The sequence below is a fragment of the Mustela erminea genome, chromosome 1 (assembly GCF_009829155.1).
Source record: "Mustela erminea isolate mMusErm1 chromosome 1, mMusErm1.Pri, whole genome shotgun sequence".
NCBI classification, from domain to species: Eukaryota; Metazoa; Chordata; class Mammalia; order Carnivora; family Mustelidae; genus Mustela; species Mustela erminea.
The window spans coordinates 19707025-19726676 of NC_045614.1; the positions used below are offsets into that span (position 1 = coordinate 19707025).

The 19652-nt window shown below is 39.0% G+C and overlaps 1 protein-coding gene across 7 annotated transcripts in view; it reads left to right on the forward strand.

Moving 5' to 3' along the window:
* Nucleotides 1-19652, forward strand: part of RBM6 (RNA binding motif protein 6) — a 107179-nt gene that overhangs the window by 23283 nt on the left and 64244 nt on the right. For 4 of the 7 annotated variants that reach the window (XR_004280470.1, XM_032320268.1, XM_032320247.1 and 1 more), the window contains exons 2-5: nucleotides 6327-6437; nucleotides 11123-12401; nucleotides 13614-13703; nucleotides 14726-14795. Coding sequence is in view for 4 of the 7 variants with exons in the window: in XM_032320268.1 (XP_032176159.1) it covers nucleotides 6394-6437; nucleotides 11123-12401; nucleotides 13614-13703; nucleotides 14726-14795 (1483 nt within the window). In the remaining 3 variants the exon portion in view is untranslated. Of the gene's footprint in view, nucleotides 1-6326; nucleotides 6438-11104; nucleotides 12402-13613; nucleotides 13704-14725; nucleotides 14796-19652 lie in introns of those variants that run through there. The other 3 variants (XM_032320260.1, XM_032320293.1, XM_032320274.1) reach the window with 3 other exon arrangements.

The following is a 19652-nucleotide window of genomic DNA, read 5'->3' on the forward strand; positions in this document are numbered from 1 at the left end:
GTAAGTGTTTTGTTTTCGTTTTTTTCAAAGATTTTATTTATTTATTTGAGAGAGAGACTGTGAGAGAGAGCATGAGCAAGGAGAAGGTGAGGGAGAAGCAGACTCCTTGTGGAGCTGGGAGCCCGATGCGGGACTTGATCCCGGGATTCTGGGATCATGACCTGAGCTGAAGGCAGTCGATTAACCGACTGAGCCACCCAGGCACCCTGTAAGTTTTGATAAATTTTAACTTTTTTAATAAAAGACCTATTTACTTTAGAGAGAGGGAGAGTCCTCATGCAAGTGGAAGGAGGGGCAGAGGGGGACAAGCAGACTCCATGCTGAGCAGGGAGCCCAGCATAGGGTTCCATCCCAGGACCTGAGATGATGACCTGAGCCAAAATCAAGAGCCAGATGCTTGACCAACTGAGCCACCCAGGCACCCCAAATTTTAACCTTTTATAATAGTTCTGTGTGTATTTTATGGTAGTAAATGATAAAATACACCTTTTTCTTAGTTTTATTCAGTATTTTTATGTTACGTGGTTCATCTGCTTTGTCATAAATCTCCAGTAATTTTCCACTATATTTTTTGAAAAAAAATCTGTGAATTGAAAAGAAAAATCTGTAAAAAACTCATCATGATTTAAACTTGTGTTGTTCAAAGATCCTCTGCAGTTAGATCATGTTTTTTCATTTATTCTGCCCATTTCTTCTTGTGATTAGAAAAGTTTAAACTTTACATTAAAAGTAATTACTGATAAGGAGGGACTTCTGCCATTTTGCTTTTTGTTTTCAATATGCCCTATAGCTTTTTTTTTTTTTTTTTAAGATTTTATTTATTTATTTGTCAGAGAGAGAGTGAGCAAGAGCAAGCATAGGCAGACAGAGTGGAAGGCAGAGTCAGAGGGAGAAGCAGGCTCCCTGCGGAGGGCAAGGAGCCCGATGTGGGACTCGATCCCAGGATGCTGGGATCATGACCTGAGCCGAAGGCAGCTGCTTAACCAACTGAGCCACCCAGGCGTCCCGCCCTATCGCTTTTTTGGTCCTTTGTTTCTCCCATTGTTGGCTTCTTTATGTTCAGTTGTTTTTTTGTTTGTTTTTGCAGTGAAATGTTTTGATTCTCTTCGCATTTTCTTGCATGTGTGTTCTTTGTGGTTACCATGGGAATTACATTTAACATTCAACAGTTGTAACAACTTAATTTGAATTTATATCAACTGAAGTTCAGTAGCATACAAAAACTCCACTTCTGTAAAGCGTCTTCTCTTTCCGTTCTCAGTGTCATAGATAACATCTTTATAAATTGTGTCCTCAGTAACCTAGATTAATAACTATTCTTTATGCATCTGTTTTTTATTATTTATTTTTGGTGCACACAGGGTTTTTCTTTGTTTTTTTTTTCTTTAGGATTTTATATATTGGGGTGCCTCAGTTGTTGGGCATCTGCCTTTGGCTCAGATCCTGATCCCAGTGTCCTGGGATCAAGCCCCATATGGGCTCCCTGCTCAGCGGGGAGCCTGCTTCTCCCTCTCCAGCTCCCCTGGAGCTTGTGTTCCCTCTCTTGCTATCTCTTTCTGTCATAAATAAATTAAAAAAAGAAAAACAGATTTTCTTTATTTGAGAGAAAGAATGAGATAGAGAGATAGCATGGTGGGGGAGGGTCAGAGGGAAAAGTAGATTCCCTGCTGAGCAGGGAGCCCCATGTGGGTCCCTGTACTCCAGGATCATGACCCGGGCCCAAGAAGTCACTTAACCAACTGAGCCACTGAGGCACCCACACAACTGTGTTTTTATTAAAGCATGGAGACAGGACCTGTAGGCAGAAAGAGCTGCCTTTGCATCTATCTGTCTTTTAAATCATGTGCAAAATAAAAAGTGGAGTTACAAACCAAAGTTACAATTAATACTAGCTTTTATAAGTGCCCCTATGTTTATCTTTACCAGAGACCTTTATTTCTTCATATGGCTTTGGCTACTGTTCAGCCTCTTTGTCATTTCAATGGGACTTCAGCATTTCTTGCAGGGTTCAATAACAAACTCCCTCAGATTTTGTTTACCTGGAAATGTCTTAATTTCTTCCTCATTTTTTGGGGGAGGACACTTTTGTTGGATACAGAATTCTTTTTTTTTTTAATTAATTAATTAATTTTTTAAAAATTTATTTGACAGAGAGATTACAAGTAGACAGAGAGGCAGGCAGAGAGAGGAGGAAGCAGGCTCCCTGCTGAGCAGAGAGCCCGATGCAGGGCTCCATCCCAGGACCCTGGGATCATGACCTGAGCTGAAAGTAGAGGCTTTAACCCACTGAGCCACCCAGGTGCCCCTGGATACAGAATTCTTGATTGGCAGTTTAGTTCCCCCCCTATTTTCAGAAATTATCCACTACCTTCTGGCCTCCAGGGTTTCTAATGATGACTAATAATCTTACTGAGGATCTCTTGTCACTTCTCTCTTGTTGCTTTTGAAAATTGTTTGTCTTTAGTCATAATGTGTTGGATGTGAGTTTATCTTACTTGTACTTTATTTATTTTTTAAAAAGATTTATTTATTTTAGAGAGAGAAAGCTTGAGCACATGCATTGTGTACAAGTTGGGGGAGGGGCAGAGGAAGGGAATCCTCAAGTGGACTCCCTACTGAGCATGGAGTGGGCTGAGGGGCTCCCTCCTACCACCTATGAAATCATGACTCTTGCTGGAAGCAAGAGTGGAGTGGTCAACCAGTTGAGCTACCCAGGCGGGTATTTCATTGTATTTCATTTAGCTTCCTAGATTTGTAGGTTCATATCTTTTATAAAATTGGGGGAAATTTTCTTTTCTTTGGCCAGTATTTCTTCAAATAATCTTTCTGCCCATTCTTTTCCTTCTGGGACTCCCTTCTCATTTTGCTTGGGGAATCATTTATTACATAATCATTGTCAGTTTGACAGTATCTCCAAACCCCATAGGTTTTGTTCATCTTTGTTCATTCTTTTTTCTTTCTGCTTTTCAGACTTCATAATTTCAATCCTCTTCCTCCGAGTTTGCTGATTCTTCTGCCTACTCTAATCTGTTGAACTACTCTGGTGAACTTTTCATTTCAGTTATTGTACTTTTCAGCTCCAGGTTTTTTATTCCACTGTATAAATTTCTGTCTCTGTAAATAGTCTCATTTTGCTTATGCATTGTTTTCCTGATTTCCATTAGTTCTTTAAGCATAATTTCTACCATTGTTAGAAAGTCCTTGTCTAGTAAATCTGATATCTGGTTTATTAGAGATAATTTCTGTAAGTTTATTTTGTTTCTTTGTGTTTTTTTTTCTTAATGAAAATTGGGCATTTGACTATCATGGTAACTCTGGAAATCAGATGTACCTTCTGTTGGGGTTTGCTGATATGGTGGTGGGGGATTGTTGAAGGCTGTAGTCTGTTTTGAGGCTTTTTCTAAACTGTTTTGCAAAGACTATTCTTTGTTATCACTGCATGATCACTGATGTCTGTTCCATTAACTCATGTTCATCTGATGTTTTCCATGAATACCAGAAGCTCAAACAAATGAAAATGAACAAAAAACACTAACAAAAACAAAGAGAAAAGGAGCAAAATGAATAATCACCTCTGTTTGTTTTTGCATATTGGTTCTGTGCTGGGGCATTCCTTCAACATTTGGCTAGGCTTGCTCTGGGCCTTGGGATCAACCTGAGGTGAAAGCTTAAGGTCTTCTCAGGTCTTGTCTCATCATGTGTCTTGCCTGAGTATGCATGTAGTTTTCTAAAATTTCCCCTGTGTTTGTTACTTTGGAATGTCCTAATTTCCCAAAGTGTTTTCACCCCAACTTCCCCATATCTGAGTCTGCTTTGTAGCTTTTACTAGCAATGCTTCTTACCCTATCCCCACCCACCACTCAGGTTCTGAGTTAGATGAAACAGAGACAAGCACCAATCCTCACATCAGTCCTTCAGATATCTCCCAGACAGATTAGAAGAGATGTGCACAGTAATCTGCAAATGAGGTTTCCCTCTGATTTGAAGGAGGGAGCTGGGAACTAGGCTGCCATTTCTTCAAGATAAAACCTCTGCCTGTGCAAGGGTGGGTCGGACAGGGGTGAATGAAACCACCACAAAACTTGACTGTTATTTTAAAGATAGCTTATTCTTGATTGCACATTCTCTTCATTGTTATGCACCTTTGGCTGTTTTCTAAGCCCCAGCAGAGCTGGCTCAAACATTTACTGCTGTTTTTTGATGTTTCTGTGGAAGAATGAGACTTTGGAACTTCCTCATCTGCCATTTTGCTGAAATGTGGTTTGTCTTTTCACTCTCTTGGTAGTGTACTTTGTTTGCACAAAAGTTTTGGATTTTGGTGAAGTCTACTTAATTTTTTCCTTGTGCTTTTGGTGTCATATTTAAGAAGCTGTTGCCAAATCCACGGTGGTGAAAGTTTGCATCTTTTCAAATAACTGCAGCAAAGGTTGTGGAGATGACTTCTCACGTTGACTTGGGTTACATGCCCATTTTTAGTTTTAATTTTATTTATCTTTTAGCAGGAGAAAATTAAATATAGTGTCATACATATGGGGAATCTATGTATGAAGAATCCATGCAACCATGACATTTCCAAGGCAGTCCGGCAGCATGAGGTTTATATGACATACCAAATAAGGAGAGGGTTAGGGACCTGAGAGTACAAAGGAGAGGAAGACCCTTAGCATAAAGGTGAGAAGAGATGTTTGAGAAACAGACTTTGCAGATAAGAGTTTTGATAAAGAGGAATCTCTTTTCTCTGTTAATAGCTCTCTTCCTGATACAGTCAGACAGTTAAGAAGCAGATAAAGAGGGGCGCCTGGGTGGCTCAGTGGGTTAAAGCCTCTGCTTTCGGCTCAGGTCGTGATCCCAGAGTCCTGGGATCGAGCCCCACATCGAGCTCTCTGCTCAGCAGGGAGCCTGCTTCCTCCTCTCTCTCTGTCTGCCTCTCTGCCTACTTGTGATCTCTGTCTGTCAAATAAATAAATAAATCTTAAAAAAAAAAAAGGCAGATAAAGAGCTTTTCCTGCTAGGTTTTGATTTGTTTTAATTCTAAATAATGTTTATCTCATAGTATGGTACATCTTGGTACATGCCCATTTTTAGAGCAATTACTGTGATGAGAGTGGTAGACTATTCTGATTGACTAAGCAAGATTGTGTAAGATCAGCCATGGACTGAATGGTGTTAATATTAAAGATGCTGTTTCCAAAAAGGAAGGTGAATGGAGGATAGAAAAATTAGTAAATATTTAGAAAACGTAAACCATTCTTATGACATTGAGAAAAACTTATGATGCCCCAGAGTGCACATTTTTTTAAAGACTTCATTTATTTGAGAGAGAGAGAGTGATCATGAGTGGGAGAGAGGAGCAGAAGCAGAGGGAGAAGCAGACTCCCTGCGGAGTGGGGAGCTGGACCAGTCCCAGGACTCTGGGATCAATGACCTGAGCTGAAGGCAGACACTTAACTGACTGAGCCACCCAGACACCCCAAGAGAAATACATTTTTAATTTAAAATATTTTAAATTTAATTTTAATGTTTAAATTTAATTTTTAATTAAAAATGTATTTCTCCGGGCGCCTGGGTGGCTCAGTGGGTCAAGCCTCTGCCTTCAGCTCAGGTCATGGTCTCAGGGTTCTGGGATTGAGCCCCGCATCGGGCTCTCTGCTCGGTGGAGAGCCTGCTTCCCTGTCTCTCTCTTCCTGCCTCTCTGCCTACTTGTGATCTCTCTCTCAAATAAATAACTAAAATCTTTTTAAAAATATTTTTATTTCTCTTGGGGCACCTGGGTGACCCAGTTGGTTGAGTGTCCAGCTCTTGATTTTGTCTCAGGTTGTGATCTCAGGGTTGTCAGAACAAGTCCCACATTGGGCTCTACCAATGGGCATTGAGCCTGCTTGGGATTCTCCTCTTCTCCCACTGTCCCTCCCCACCTCTCTCGCTTGCTCATTCCCTCGAAAAAAAAAGTATTTTTCTTGTTATTCTTGTTATAAATTAGTAAGTAAATGTTTAAAAGTGACTTCCGGGGTGCCTGGGTGGCATAGCCGATTAAGTGACCTGACTCTTTGTTTTGGCTCAGATTGTGATCTCAGGGCCATGAGATCAAGCCCTGCGTCAGGCTCTGTGCTCAGTGTGGAGTCTGCTTGAGACTCCCTCTCCCTCTCCCCTTTTCCCCACTAGTACATGCATGCTCCCTCCCTCTCTCTAAAATTTAAAAAAAAAAAAAAATTAAAAGTGACTTCCAAAAATATCCCTGTTTTTGTTCCTGATAAAGCAAGGTGGAAGAAATTAGTTTTTTTCTTCATGTTCTAATGTGTTTATATTTTGTCGTTTATTTTATACAGGTACTACTATAACCAGAGTTTGGTAGCAAAAGGATCTACTTACTGGGCTCTCTTAACATAGAAAGAGATGTGGGGGGATTCTCGATCTGCTAACAGAACAGGACCTTTTCGGTAAGTCTTGAAATTTGAATACTGAAATTGTAATATTTTAATGATAAAGGTATATAATATTTTTTGGTCTATCATAAAGAGGGATATTATAGCAATAGCTTGGCTTTTTAAAAATAGAAACTATTTTAAAAATTGCTAGTCGTTTCCAAAGTGTTTGTGAGGTTGAATACTGAGCATGCCAAGTGTTTTGTGTGTCGGCACTTTTTTTTTTTTTTTTAAGATTTCATTCATTTGTCGGAGAGAGAGCACAAACGGGGGAGCAGCAGGCAGAGGGAGGAGCAGGCTCCCCACTAAGCAAGGAGCTCAATGTGGAAGTCAATCCTAGGGCCCTGGGAACTTGAGCTTAGCCAAAAACAGACACTTAACTGACCGAGCCACCCAAGCGTCCCAATGTTTCAGCACTTTTTTTTTTTTTTTTAATTTTATTTATTTGACAGACGGAGATCACAAGTAGGCAAAGAGGCAGGTAGAGAGAAAGGGGGAAGCAGGCTCCGCACTGAGCAGAGAGCCCGATGTGGGGTTCCATCCCAGGACACTGGGATTATGACCTGAGTCAAAAAGGCAGAGGCTTAACCCACTGAGCCACCTAGATGCCCCAGCACTTCTTTGTTTTTTAAGATTTTATTTATTGTTTGACAGACAGAGATCACAAGTAGGCAGAGAAGTAGGTGGAGAGAGAGAGAGGGAAGCAGGCTCCCTGCTGAGCAGAGATCCCAATGTGCGGCTCGAACTCAGGACCCTGGGATCATGACCTGAGCTGAAGGCAGAGGTTTTAACCCACTGAGCCACCCAGGCACTCCTGTTTCAGCACTTTTTTTTTTTTTTTTTTTTTTTTAAAGATTTCATTTATTTATTTGAGAGATTGAGAGAGAGAGCATGAGAGGCTGGGAGGGCCAGAGGGAGAAGCAGACTCCCTGCTGAGCAGGTAGCCTGATGTGGGACTCGATCCTGGGACTCCAGGATCATGACCTGAGCCAAAGGCAGTTGCTTAACCAACTGAGCCACCCAGGCACCCTGTTTCAGCACTTTTTAAACATTAAAAAATAATCCCCCAATTATTTTTTTTAAAATCTCTTTTAACAAAGTAATACATACTTGGCAAATAAGGAAAGCTAGCAAAAACATACATGAACATTTATATATGTAAATAAAAGTTTTGTTAATTTCACTAATTTATGTCTAGAATCCAGAGCTGTGTTTGGCCCATGGCAAATTGTGTTTCAGTTATCAAAAATAGTTCTGAGAAAAAAAAATTACAGGATGCAATTTTCTAAGGCATTTTCAGTATTAAGGGTTACTGGGTACCTTTCAGTTATTAGTAGATTATATTTTAGATCTGTAGGGAGTTAATTTTTTTTTGTAGCCAATATAATAAATGAAGATGGCTGTATTTTTAAAGCTTTTGTATTATGCTTACAATTAATAAAATGCCAAAGGAATGTGATTTTTATGATTTATGGTTTTATTATTTTACTTGGTATATGGCAAAGAAATCTGATCTTTAAAATTATATATTAAATATTTATATGTATGTTATAAATATATATGTATATATTTTTTAAATGCTCCAATTGAAACTTCTGTTACTAGTAAATTTTCTTTTGGATTGGCAGTCTGCAAGTTTTTATCACACAAATTCAAGAGGTGTTCTCGTTCTGAAGCTGGGGGTTCTAGTGAAAAATTAGATAGGGAACTGAGTTTTAAAAATCCATAAAATATTTAGTAAAGCTAGTGTTTCATAAATACTGGATAGTGGTCTTTACTTTTGGCTCAGCAGTCTTTAAGTTAAAGCAATGGTGATGATGCTGGGTGCATTTTTCCTTTCAAAATTTAAGGTCTGCGTCAGTGGTCAGCAAATTATAGTCTTTAGCTCACTTTTGTTTTATTGTAACACACCCATGATCATTTGTTTAGCTGTTGTATGTGTTTGCTTCTATGCCACAATGGCAGAGTTGAATAGCTGTGACAGACTGCAAATCCTAATACCGATACTATCTGGCTTTTTTTGTGGAAAGTTAACTGATGCCTAGTCTAGATCAGTGGACTTATACATCAACATTTTTAAATATTTAGGTTGTAATCTATTCTTTTTTACTTATATTTATGGATAACTATTTTGTAAGTAAGCCTATTTGTACAGAATTTGCCTAATTTAGATTATTTAAAAAATTTTTTTATTTATTTAGATTGTGGCCTTCAGAAATGTTGGGTAACCTTTGCTCTATTTTGTAACTTGAAAAAACATTTTCAGAACATTTTTTGTTTGACCAGTTTGTTATTTAAAATTATATTCCTCCACCTTAATTTTAGGTTTTTTTTCTTTTAAGATTTTATTTATTTACTAGAGAGAGAGAGCGAGCATGAGAGGGGAGAGGGTCAGAGGGAGAAGCAGACTCCCCGATGACCAGGGAGCCCGATGTGGGACTCAGTCTCGGGACTGAGCAGGATCATGACCTGAGCCAAAGGCCGTTGCTCAACCAACTGAGCTACCCAGGTGCCCATAATTTTAGTTTAAATATAAGTTATTATGTGCTGTTTTTAAGGTCTTTGACTAGAAGGGAGATGTAGTTTATATAGCATAACTTTTTGGAAGACTAATTTGGATTTTTTTAAAAAAGGGGCATCTTTTCTTACAGGGACACCTGGGTGGCTCAGTGGGTTGGGCCTCTGCCTTTAGCTCAGGTCATGTTTTCGGGGTCCTGGGATCGAGCCCCACATCAGGCTCTCTGCTCAGCGCAGAGCCTGCTTCCCCTTCTCTCTCTGCCTGCCTCTCTGCCTACTTGTGATCTCTCTCTCTGTGTCAAAAAACAAAACAAAAAAACACTTAAAAAAAGTATCTTACAGGAAAATGATTTTACATTTTATTTTATCAGCTTCTTAAATTTTATTTGATTGAAAATTATTTTCATAATCACTGCTATTTTATGTTAATAGAACTGTTTCTTGAATAGTCTGCATAAAATACATTTCTAAGAACGCTAGTACAGTAGGTTACTCTAGATCTATTTGATCTTCCCAGCTTAAGAGGGTAGTATAATCTTCAGAGCAGTATTCAAAGACAGTGTTAGAAACACTCTGGTCAAAAACATGTAGGTTTAGATGCCTCAGCACCCATGAGTGTTTGCTGAAGCTTAAGTCTTCCTATAAGCTAACTGTTGGGATTTGAGGATTTTAAATATGAGAGACACTAGAGTTAGTGATAATGTCTTAATTTTAGTGCAAAATACGAAGACTGTTTCAACTTGCTCCTCTTGGGATGAACCACACAGACATTACTAATGTTAATGGGAGCTAATGGAAGTCATCATGTTCCGAAAAGCCATTAAATATGCATCATTCTAATGTTCAGGTTACTGTTGTTGAAGTCCTATTACTTTAAGAAAGGGTTTGGCCTTGTAACTCTTTCTCCTGAACTGAGTGACCCAGAATCAGTTGTCCTTTGAGTTTTTCTCTCGTGGTATAGTCTGTGCTCAGAGGGTCATATCCTGTATATTCTGGTAGGAGAGAACAGAGTTGGACATGATTTCCTAATACTTTTTGTTTTACTGCTAAATAGCAGATAGCCTTTCAGATCATTTCCTGTTTTCTTTTTTTGTACCCTCCCCTCATCCTTCAGCTCAGGCTCCTAGGTATCTAATTGCCTATTTAAATTCCTTTTTACCAAAGCCTAAGTGTGTAAATGGTCTGAAGGCTAGGCAAAGGGAAGAATTGGGTACAATGAAAGAGTAGGCCAGTTCTCATTTATCTCTTGAGTTTTGTAAACTGAGCATGTGAATTTAATACTTTGCTTATTTTTAAATATATTTTACTACTATGAAAAACTAGTACGAGGCATTAGAATCTGGAATATCAGCTTTTTCCTTTGGGACCTGGAAATAATACTTGGAGGCCTAATGCTCTCTCTAGGTCCCTTTCAGCATTAAGCTAGATGCTGTTGCTTGGCTAAGTTGATGTACATATGCTTTGTAGCATGATTCATGCTGCCTTTTGTGATACTCTTGGGTAGTTAAAATAATAGGACCCAGGTGAGAGTGCTTCTAGGTGGAGCCAGTGTAGAACTGGATTTTAGATGCAGCCAGGGTTTATGCTCAGCTGGTGTACCCTTGTGTGCTCCTACTGGTGATTTACAGCCAGTATTCCTTCATTTTGGGCGTGCATCCATTTCGATCTGGGTGGTGTCTGTGCTGTAGCTGTAATCAAATATTTTGCAATATTATCGTTGTATGCAGAAATGAGAAAGACACCTCCTGAAATTTATTGTAATACATTTATAGTGCATTGATTTATTTGACGTATAGGAATCATCATGTTGATCTTGGAATTCTAAGTTCCCTGGCTGTAGGAAATGGAAATTTTTGTAGTGTGTCACCATTGCTAGCTTATCTGGTGTTGCGGATTTTCCCTGTTGCAGGACTGGGTGAAAGCTTTTTCTGCAGCAGTCATGTTGAAAACCTTGTGTTGACTTTCCTCGTGTTCTGAAATGGGAACATAAAAGTTTACTCCGCCACTTCGTCTTAAAATAGCAAAACATTGCTGTTTTCTGCAGATCTAGGACCTTGTTACAGAACTCTGCCAAAAAAAAAAAATGTTTACAGAAGAATGTGCTGTGATTAGAGAAGAATATGCTGGTGTGTAGATTTCAAACTCTCTGGACAATATGAATAACACTGTCTTTGTTTCTACAGTGGGAGCCAAGAAGAAAGGTTTGCTCCCGGGTGGAACAGGGATTATCCTCCTCCTCCCCTTAAGAGTCATGCTCAAGAGAGACACTCTGGCAACTTTCCTGGCAGAGATTCACTTCCCTTTGATTTCCAGGGGCATTCGGGGCCTCCCTTTGCAAATGTAGAGGAGCATTCTTTCAGCTATGGAGCTAGAGACGGACCGCATGGTGACTATCGAGGAGGGGAGGGACCTGGACATGATTTTAGGGGGGGAGATTTTTCATCTTCTGATTTCCAGAGCAGAGATTCATCACAGTTGGACTTCAGGGGTAGGGACATACATTCTGGGGATTTTCGGGATAGAGAAGGACCACCAATGGACTATAGGGGTGGAGATGGGACTTCTATGGATTATAGAGGTAGGGAGACATCTCACATGAACTACAGAGACAGGGATGCTCACACTGTTGATTTCAGAGGTAGGGATGCTCCTTCATCTGACTTCAGGGGCCGGGGCACTTACGATTTAGATTTTAGAGGCCGGGATGGATCCCACACCGATTTTAGGGGACGAGATTTATCAGATCTGGATTTTAGGGCCAGAGATCAGTCCCGTTCTGACTTTAGGAATAGAGATGTATCTGATTTGGACTTTAGGGACAAAGATGGAACACAGGTGGACTTCAGAGGCCGAGGTTCAGGTACTAGTGATCTAGACTTTAGGGACAGGGATACGCCACATTCAGATTTCAGAGGTAGACACCGGTCCAGGACTGATCAGGATTTTAGGAGCAGAGAGGTGGGACCTTGTATGGAGTTTAAAGATAGGGAGATGCCCTCTGTGGATCCAAATATTTTGGATTACATACAACCCTCTACACAAGATAGAGAACATTCTGGTATGAACGTGAACAAGAGAGAAGAATCCACACATGACCATACAACAGAAAGGCCTGCTTTTGGCATTCAGAAGGGAGAATTTGAACATTCAGAAACAAGAGAAGGAGAAAAACAAGATGCGGCCTTTGAACATGAGTCCACATCGGACTTTCAAAACAGCCGGAGTCCACTTCAAGACCAAGACAAGTCACAGCTTTCTGGAGGGGAACAACAGAGTTCAGATGCTGGTGTGTTTAAAGAAGAAGGTGGTCTGGACTTTCTTGGCCGGGAAGACACTGATTACAGAAGCATGGAGTACCGTGATGTGGATCACAGGCTGCCGGGAAGCCAGATATTTGGCTATGGTCAGAGCAAGTCTTTTCCAGAGGGCAAAACCTCCCGAGATGCCCAGCGGGACCTTCAGGTATATTAATGGAATAGATTGCTTTTCTGCTTCTTGTTGTATCATAAGGCATTTCTGAAGGATGAAGCGTAGGATCCAGGATCCTTGGTCATGGGTCTCCCCTTCTGTAACCATTAAAAAACAAAATGGGGGCACCTGACTGGCTCAGTTAGTAGAGATTATGACTCTAGAGCTCAGGATTGTAAGTGTGAGCTCCATGTTGGGTGTAGAAATACTTTTTTTTTTTCCCCCCAAATATTTTATCTATTTGACACAGAGAGAGAGATCACAAGTAGGCAGAGAGACTGACAGAGGAAGAGAGGGAAGCAGGCTTCCCGCTGAGCAGAGAGCCCAATGTGGGGCTCCATCCCAGGACCGTGAGATCATGACCTGAGCCGAAGGCAGAGGCTTAAACCACTGAGCCACCTAAGAGCCCCAAGATCAGGACACTTTAAAGAGTAAGAGAGGATTGTGCAGTTGAGGCTTCTGTGAATACAGAAAATACAGATTTCTCTGAATTGTACTCTTGTATGGTCAGATGACACCTTTTGATTTTGTTCTGAAATTTATTTATAGTTGACATCTTTGACAAATGGCACCTGATTAAAATTTTTTTTCCAGGGCGCCTGGGTGGCTCAGTCAGTTAAAGCCGCTGCCTTCGGCTCAGGTCATGATCTCAGGGTCCTGGAATCGAGTCCCGCATCAGGCTCTCTGCTCAGCGGGGAGCCTGCTTCCTCCTCTCTCTCTCTGCCTGCCTCTCTGCCTACTTGTGATCTCTCTGTCAAATAAATAAATAAAATCTTTAAAAATAATAATAATAATAATAAAATTTTTTTCCTATTTTCTCATTCAGGAAAGGAAAATTTTACATATTTATATTTACATATGTATACATATTTTTTTATTATGTGAAAAATATTTTTTAGAATGTTAGTGGTTTTTTTTTTTTCCTTTTTTTTCATGGTTATAAGTCCTATTCAGCACTGTTTCTCTTAATGTTCCGCTTTACTATTTCAAGACTCCTCAGTGAGCCTTGATTTTAGCACATTTATATACTAATGATTTGAAATCAAATTTTGGAACTCAGAAAAGTAGAGAATTAAAATTTTTCATATCTTAATGTGATGCAAGTGATTTTGATATTTGATACTTAGAACTTGCATTTCATCTTTGCTTTCATTTGCAAACTAACATGCTTTTATTTCTGAAATAATTTTTTTTTCTGGATTCAAGGATCAAGATTATAGGACTGGCCCAAATGAGGAAAAACCAAGCAAGCTTATTCGATTAAGTGGGGTGCCTGAAAATGCCACAAAAGAAGAGGTAAGGCTCTTTTTCCTTTTTCTTTTTCCCTTTTTTGTCAATTAAAAAATTATTTTTACTTTTTTGTTTTGAAAAATTAATAGATTCATAGGAAGGTGCAAAGAAACTTACAGGGAAATTTTGGGTGTCCTTCCTGCAGTGTTCGCATCTTACATTACTATAGTACAGTAGCTAAACCAGCAAGTTGGCTTGGGTACAATCCATAGAACTTACGTAGATTTCAGCAGTTACGCATTCACTCACTGAGGTGAGGTTCATGATTGCTATCCTCAGACCTGGTAATCATCCCTTAAGACATAATCCCAGAGGGAGCATTGGATTGCATACATAAAGATGCAGTTTATTTACAGTAGTAAAAACTAGGCGATGCATAACTCTTCAGTGTTGAAGTGTTGCATAACACTTGTAAAGTCACTATGTCCATGGGTAATAAAAAAGTAAACAAAAAACATAATTTTAGGCAGTGATAAGTGATCTAAAGGAAACTAAAATAAAGGTGTTGAGCATAACTGGGCTAGGGGCTATTTTCATTTGGGTAGTTGGGGGAAGGTATCGCTAAGGAAATGACATTTGAGCCCAGGCCTGAATGCTGCAAGAGAATAGTCCTTCTGAAGATGGGAAAAATAACCTGACCAGGCTGAGGGAGTTAAGTGCCATGGCTCTGGACTGGCATGAGCCCAGGGCATCATCGCATCATCTTATGTTTAACAGATGAGAAACTGGGCACTGAAAAGTTACACAGCAAGAGAGCAAGAGAGGCTTGGAACGTAGGCAGTCTGATTTCAGAGCTCGGGTACTTGATGGTTATGTTCTTCTGCCTTTTTTGTGTACTTGGGAATTTTTGAGTAATTATGTTCTGCTCATTAACAGTTTTGAATGCCTAGAATGTACATGGGTTAATTTTGCCTTAATAAAGTGATCATAGCCTTAAATTACATAGAATAAAATCAAGGAGGGAAAATTAAATATTTAGTGTTTGATTAATGATTTACATCATTCGTGTATACACCATATTCTTGCAGATTCTTAATGCCTTTCGGACTCCTGATGGCGTGCCTGTAAAGGACTTGGAGTTGAAGGAGTATAACACAGGTGAGTTTCTGCACATGCCAGTGGCCTTGGGTTAGGAAGAGTCTTTGTCACATTTCTGCATCATGTGCTACTCAAAGTTATTTTAAGAAACCACGGTTAAGATTTCCAGAAGCCTCCTATTGATGCCTTCAAAGAACAGCCAACTTTAGGCTTAGCTGTGGTTCTTTGTGGCTGTTTGTCCACACATGGGCGATGAGGATGCATGTTCCAGTTCTTCTGGGTGCCTATGAGATATAAAGTGAGTGTTGTAGTGTTTAAGATAGAAAGTTAGTGTCGTAGCATTTATCCCTGAATATATTTTATATAATCATTAAATTTACTATGTATGTTCTTCATTGTGGTGGAGTGTTTATGTTTGAGCCTGGCAAGATGTAATAGATTTACTATGTTTAAAAATTTACATTTCATTGCTTCAGCCTGAAATTTACAACTTTCCAGAGAACTTGTACAAATTAGCAGTTTCTTGGATTTTCAATCTTGCTCTGAGAATGAAGCCCTGCAACAGCTGTTTTGTTGAAACCTATGAATAGATCGAGAAGAACTTTCTCTTTGACCTCTGCTCTGTGGTCTGAACTACAGATTAAACTTTTCATAATATTGTCCTAGTGTTTTAGAGTATCATGTTTGGTTAGTTCCTTCAAATCTTAGTACAAAAAAACTGAAAGTGAAATGCTAGGCACTCAAGGCATTGAGTGATATTTTAGTCTGTATAATATGGAATGATTTAAAAGTGAAAGTAATCTTCAAGTGATCTCTTGTGGGATTTTAAATTGAAGAAAGTAGATCATTAATCTGTTCACAGAACTTAGAATTTTAGTAATCCAAATTAAAGAACACTTCAAGTAAGAGTATGCTGTATTTTGAGGATATAGTTTACCTCTAAACAGTTTACCATGGAATGAATTTCTTTGTATTAACTAGAGAGCTGCTTCTTCAGTTTGGTTCTGCAGAGGAAAACTATCCATAAAAATAAATTTTTGGTGCTTGAAATAATTTGGTATTTTTTGTGAAGTCCAGAAGTATTTTTTTCTATAAATATTTTTCTAGAAAGCTAAGTATTTTTTTGTTTTAAAAGCCTGAGTTCTCAAAAAAAAAAAATCAGTCCTCAATTTGTGGAAATGTAAGAGTAGTAATGTTGTTCTTACACATTCATGTCTTTTTTTTTTTTTTTTTTTTTGCACGTGTCTTATACACATTTTCTAGATGTACTATTATCTTTAGGAACTAAAAGTAGAATTTATAGACCACAGTTACTTTTTACTGACAGCAGTAACCTCAGTTTTGGTCTTATTTCATGAACTGTGTTATTAAGTATTGGTATTTTAAGGAAAGTAGAGATGTCTTGAAGTTTAAATAGCAGCTTAAACTCTTCATTTCTTTAGTACTCATTGACTTTATATTGTCAGATGTATTAGCAGAGTAATACTTAATGTATAAGGTCCATAGAAGTAGTTCTTAAATTTGCATGATATAGTAGCTATTAGAAACATAATTGGCAGACCAGAGACATTGATACTCATGTGAAATCATTCAAGACAGTGGTTTAAAAAAAAAAAATCACCTTTCAGGAAATACAGTCTTTTCTTCGCATTTTATTATATGAAGTGACAGTGTATTAAATATGTATATATGGTTCTTTTTTTAATGAGAGAATTGGATTACCAGTCCCATGTTATCCATCTCTTCGTGGCAAGTATAATGAATGTTTGAAGATATCCGTCAGATCATGTTAACTGCCATGCCTAAAATCCTCTAATGGTCTTCCATCTCATTTGGAAGAAATTCACAATTCTTTGTTCTGACTTACAGAATCCTGCATGAGCTGGCCATTGGCTATTTGATCTCATCCCATACTGCTTTCCACTTTTTTTCTTATGCTATAGCCACACTGAACCTTTCTGTAGACTTGATCAGTACAGGCTTCTTTCTCTGAAAGGGCCTTTGCACTGTCCTTCCCTCTGATCCTTACTCGTCTTTTGGGATTTAGTTCTTGGCTTCAGTTTCACCTCTCAAGGCCTTACCTCACCATCCAATCCAGAATCACTCCTTGATGGTTTTTCATCATATCCTGGTTTGTTGTCATAGGATCGATCATTCTGGTATTTTCTTAGTGGTTTTGTGTATCTTATTCCTCCCAGAGAGTTAGTTCCATGACAGTAGGAGCCTTGTCTATCTTGTTCCTTCCTGTTACCCTCATGCTTGCCACTCTCCTGGCACTGGTGGGTTCTCAGTATGTGTGGAATGAGTAAGTGTCTGTGATGTGTATTCATAGCAGCTGCGTTCTCTTCTCAGGTGAGGAACGTTAAAGGGGTCATTTAGGTTTCAGAGCAGTGCAGCCTTATATCTGCTGAAGAATATGCCTTGAAGCAATCAGATATTTTAAGAATGTTTTTAACATTTGCTTGTTTAAAAGACTTTATGTGTATTTTAGTAGAAGAGGTAACTTTCATAAATGGCAGTCAGTTTCTTTAGGCTTACAATAACCTGCAAAGGCCATGCAGGATGGACACTGCTCTTAAGAAGGGGACTGTAGGGCAGAGGTTTAGTTGGTGTAATGGAGAACCAGTCTATAATGGAGAGAAAAGATTAATGCCTGTTCACTGACTCTGGTAATCATTGATTTAATTTTTGTTTCATTTAGGGCTGTGTGAATACAGGGCCACAACTTTTATCCAAAATCTGTGGGGTCAAATAAGTTTATGACTTTTTCTGAATGCAGAAGGGCAATGTGGTACATAGATCAAATATGAATTATATCCCCCAGTGGGATGTATATCAGTCATAAGAATACTTCTGCACCAAAATATGTGACTATTCTCACTGAGAGGACTGTAAAGACTATAAAGAGATGCAGTATACCATAGGTCAGGATTTGTCTCCAAATGACTTCAGATGACTTGAAAATTTTCCAAAACACTTAATATTTAAGGGATTTTGGAGTTCCAGATAAGGAGTTGTGAAGCTACATATGTGATATATATTTGAGTTTTTCTTTTGCCATTTGCAAATATATTATAACCCCATTAGTTGTAAATTACCTTGAGTGAAATGATTACATTCCTGGGAAAAGTATCGAGAGTGAAATTTGGTGGCTGGATGAACAAACTTTGGTGTGCCTACAGTGGAATACTACTCAGCAATAAAAATGACAAAACTACACATGTACGTAACAACGTGGAGGAATCTCAGGTATTGTGCTGAGTAAAAGAAACAAGACTGAAAAGGCTACACACTGCCATAAAAAGGAATGAAATACTGATACATGCTATAACTTGGATGAATCTTGAAAACATTGTGCTGAGTGAAAGAAGCCAGGCACAAAAGAGCACATATAGTATGATCCCATTTATATAAAATATCCAGAATAGGCATATCCATGGAATAAGAAAGCAAATTGTGTAGCTTGGCTGTTGTCTGACGCTGGAGAAGGGGGAGATGGGGAGTGACTGCTTAATGGGTATAGGGTTTCCTTTTTGGGGTGATAAAAATGTTCTGGAAGCAGGTAGTGGGGATGGCTGGATAACGTTGTGAATGTATTTAAATGCCACTGAATTGCACACTGCAAAAACGGTTAAGTGGTGTATTTTATGTTATGTGTATTTGATCATAATTTTTAAAAGGACTACATACAACATGATTCCATTTCTGTGATGTTCTGGAAAAAGCAGAATTAAAAGGAGTAGAAAGTAGTGGTTGCCAGGGTGTTGGGGGAGGAGTCAATTGTAAAGTGGAAGCATGAGGGAATTTTGGGTAGAATGGAACTCCTCCGTATGGATTGTGGTAGTGGTGTATGGATGTTAAATTCACTGAAATTGATATCTACTGTATTTATATAAGAGAACATCCTTGTTAGGAAGTACACACTGAAGTTTTTAGGGGTAGAGGACCAAGTTGTATGTTTTTTTCTCTTATGTGGTTTAGGGAAAAATACTTGCTGTGTATGGACAGGGTAGGAAGAGAGTAATGAATGATACAGTAGATACAACAAAGTATGTCAGTAGCTATATACACAAACAGTGAATCATGGAACACTACATCCTAAACTAATGATGTACTGTATGGTAATATAACACAATAAAAAAATAAATAAAAAAGAAAACAAAACAAAAATATATCAATAGCTGAATCTGGGTAACGTCCATGCGTGTGTTCTTTGTGCTGTTATTCTTGCAACTTTTTTGTAACTTGGAAATGATTTTCAATAAAAAGTTGAAAAACTGACAGTACAATTGATGTATTTTATTGTTAAGTGATCAGCATAAATCTTTAAAGATAAAGACTACAATGAACAGCCTCTGTGAACTGTAGTGCAGTGGTTCTCAGAGTGGGTTCTGGACCAGCAGTGTCAGCACTACCTCAGACCTTGGTAGAAATATAAATTCTCGGAATGCTTGGCTAGCTCAGTCGGTTAAGCCTCTCTGCCTTGGGCTCGGTGTGATTCCAGGGTCCTGGGATTGGTCCCACATTGGGCTCCTTGCTCAGCGGGGAGCCTGCTCCTCCCTCTGCCTACTGCTCCCCCTACTTGTGCACTCTCTCTCTCTGACAAAAAAAGGAAATAGAAAGAAATACAAATTCTCTAGCCTTGATTTAGACCTACCAGATCATAAACTCTGCGGAAAAGGCCCAGCCATCATTGCTTTAACAAGTCATCCGTGTGATTTTGATGTGCCCTGAATTGGTAGAACCACTCACTGCATTGGATTGATTATATTCTTTTTTTTTTCTTTTAAGATTTTATTTATTTATTTGACAGATCACAAGTAGGCAGAGAGGCAGGCAGAGAGAGAGAGAGGAGGAAGCAGGCTTCCTGCTGAGCAGAGAGCCCGATGCGGGGCTCGATTCCAGGACCCTGAGATC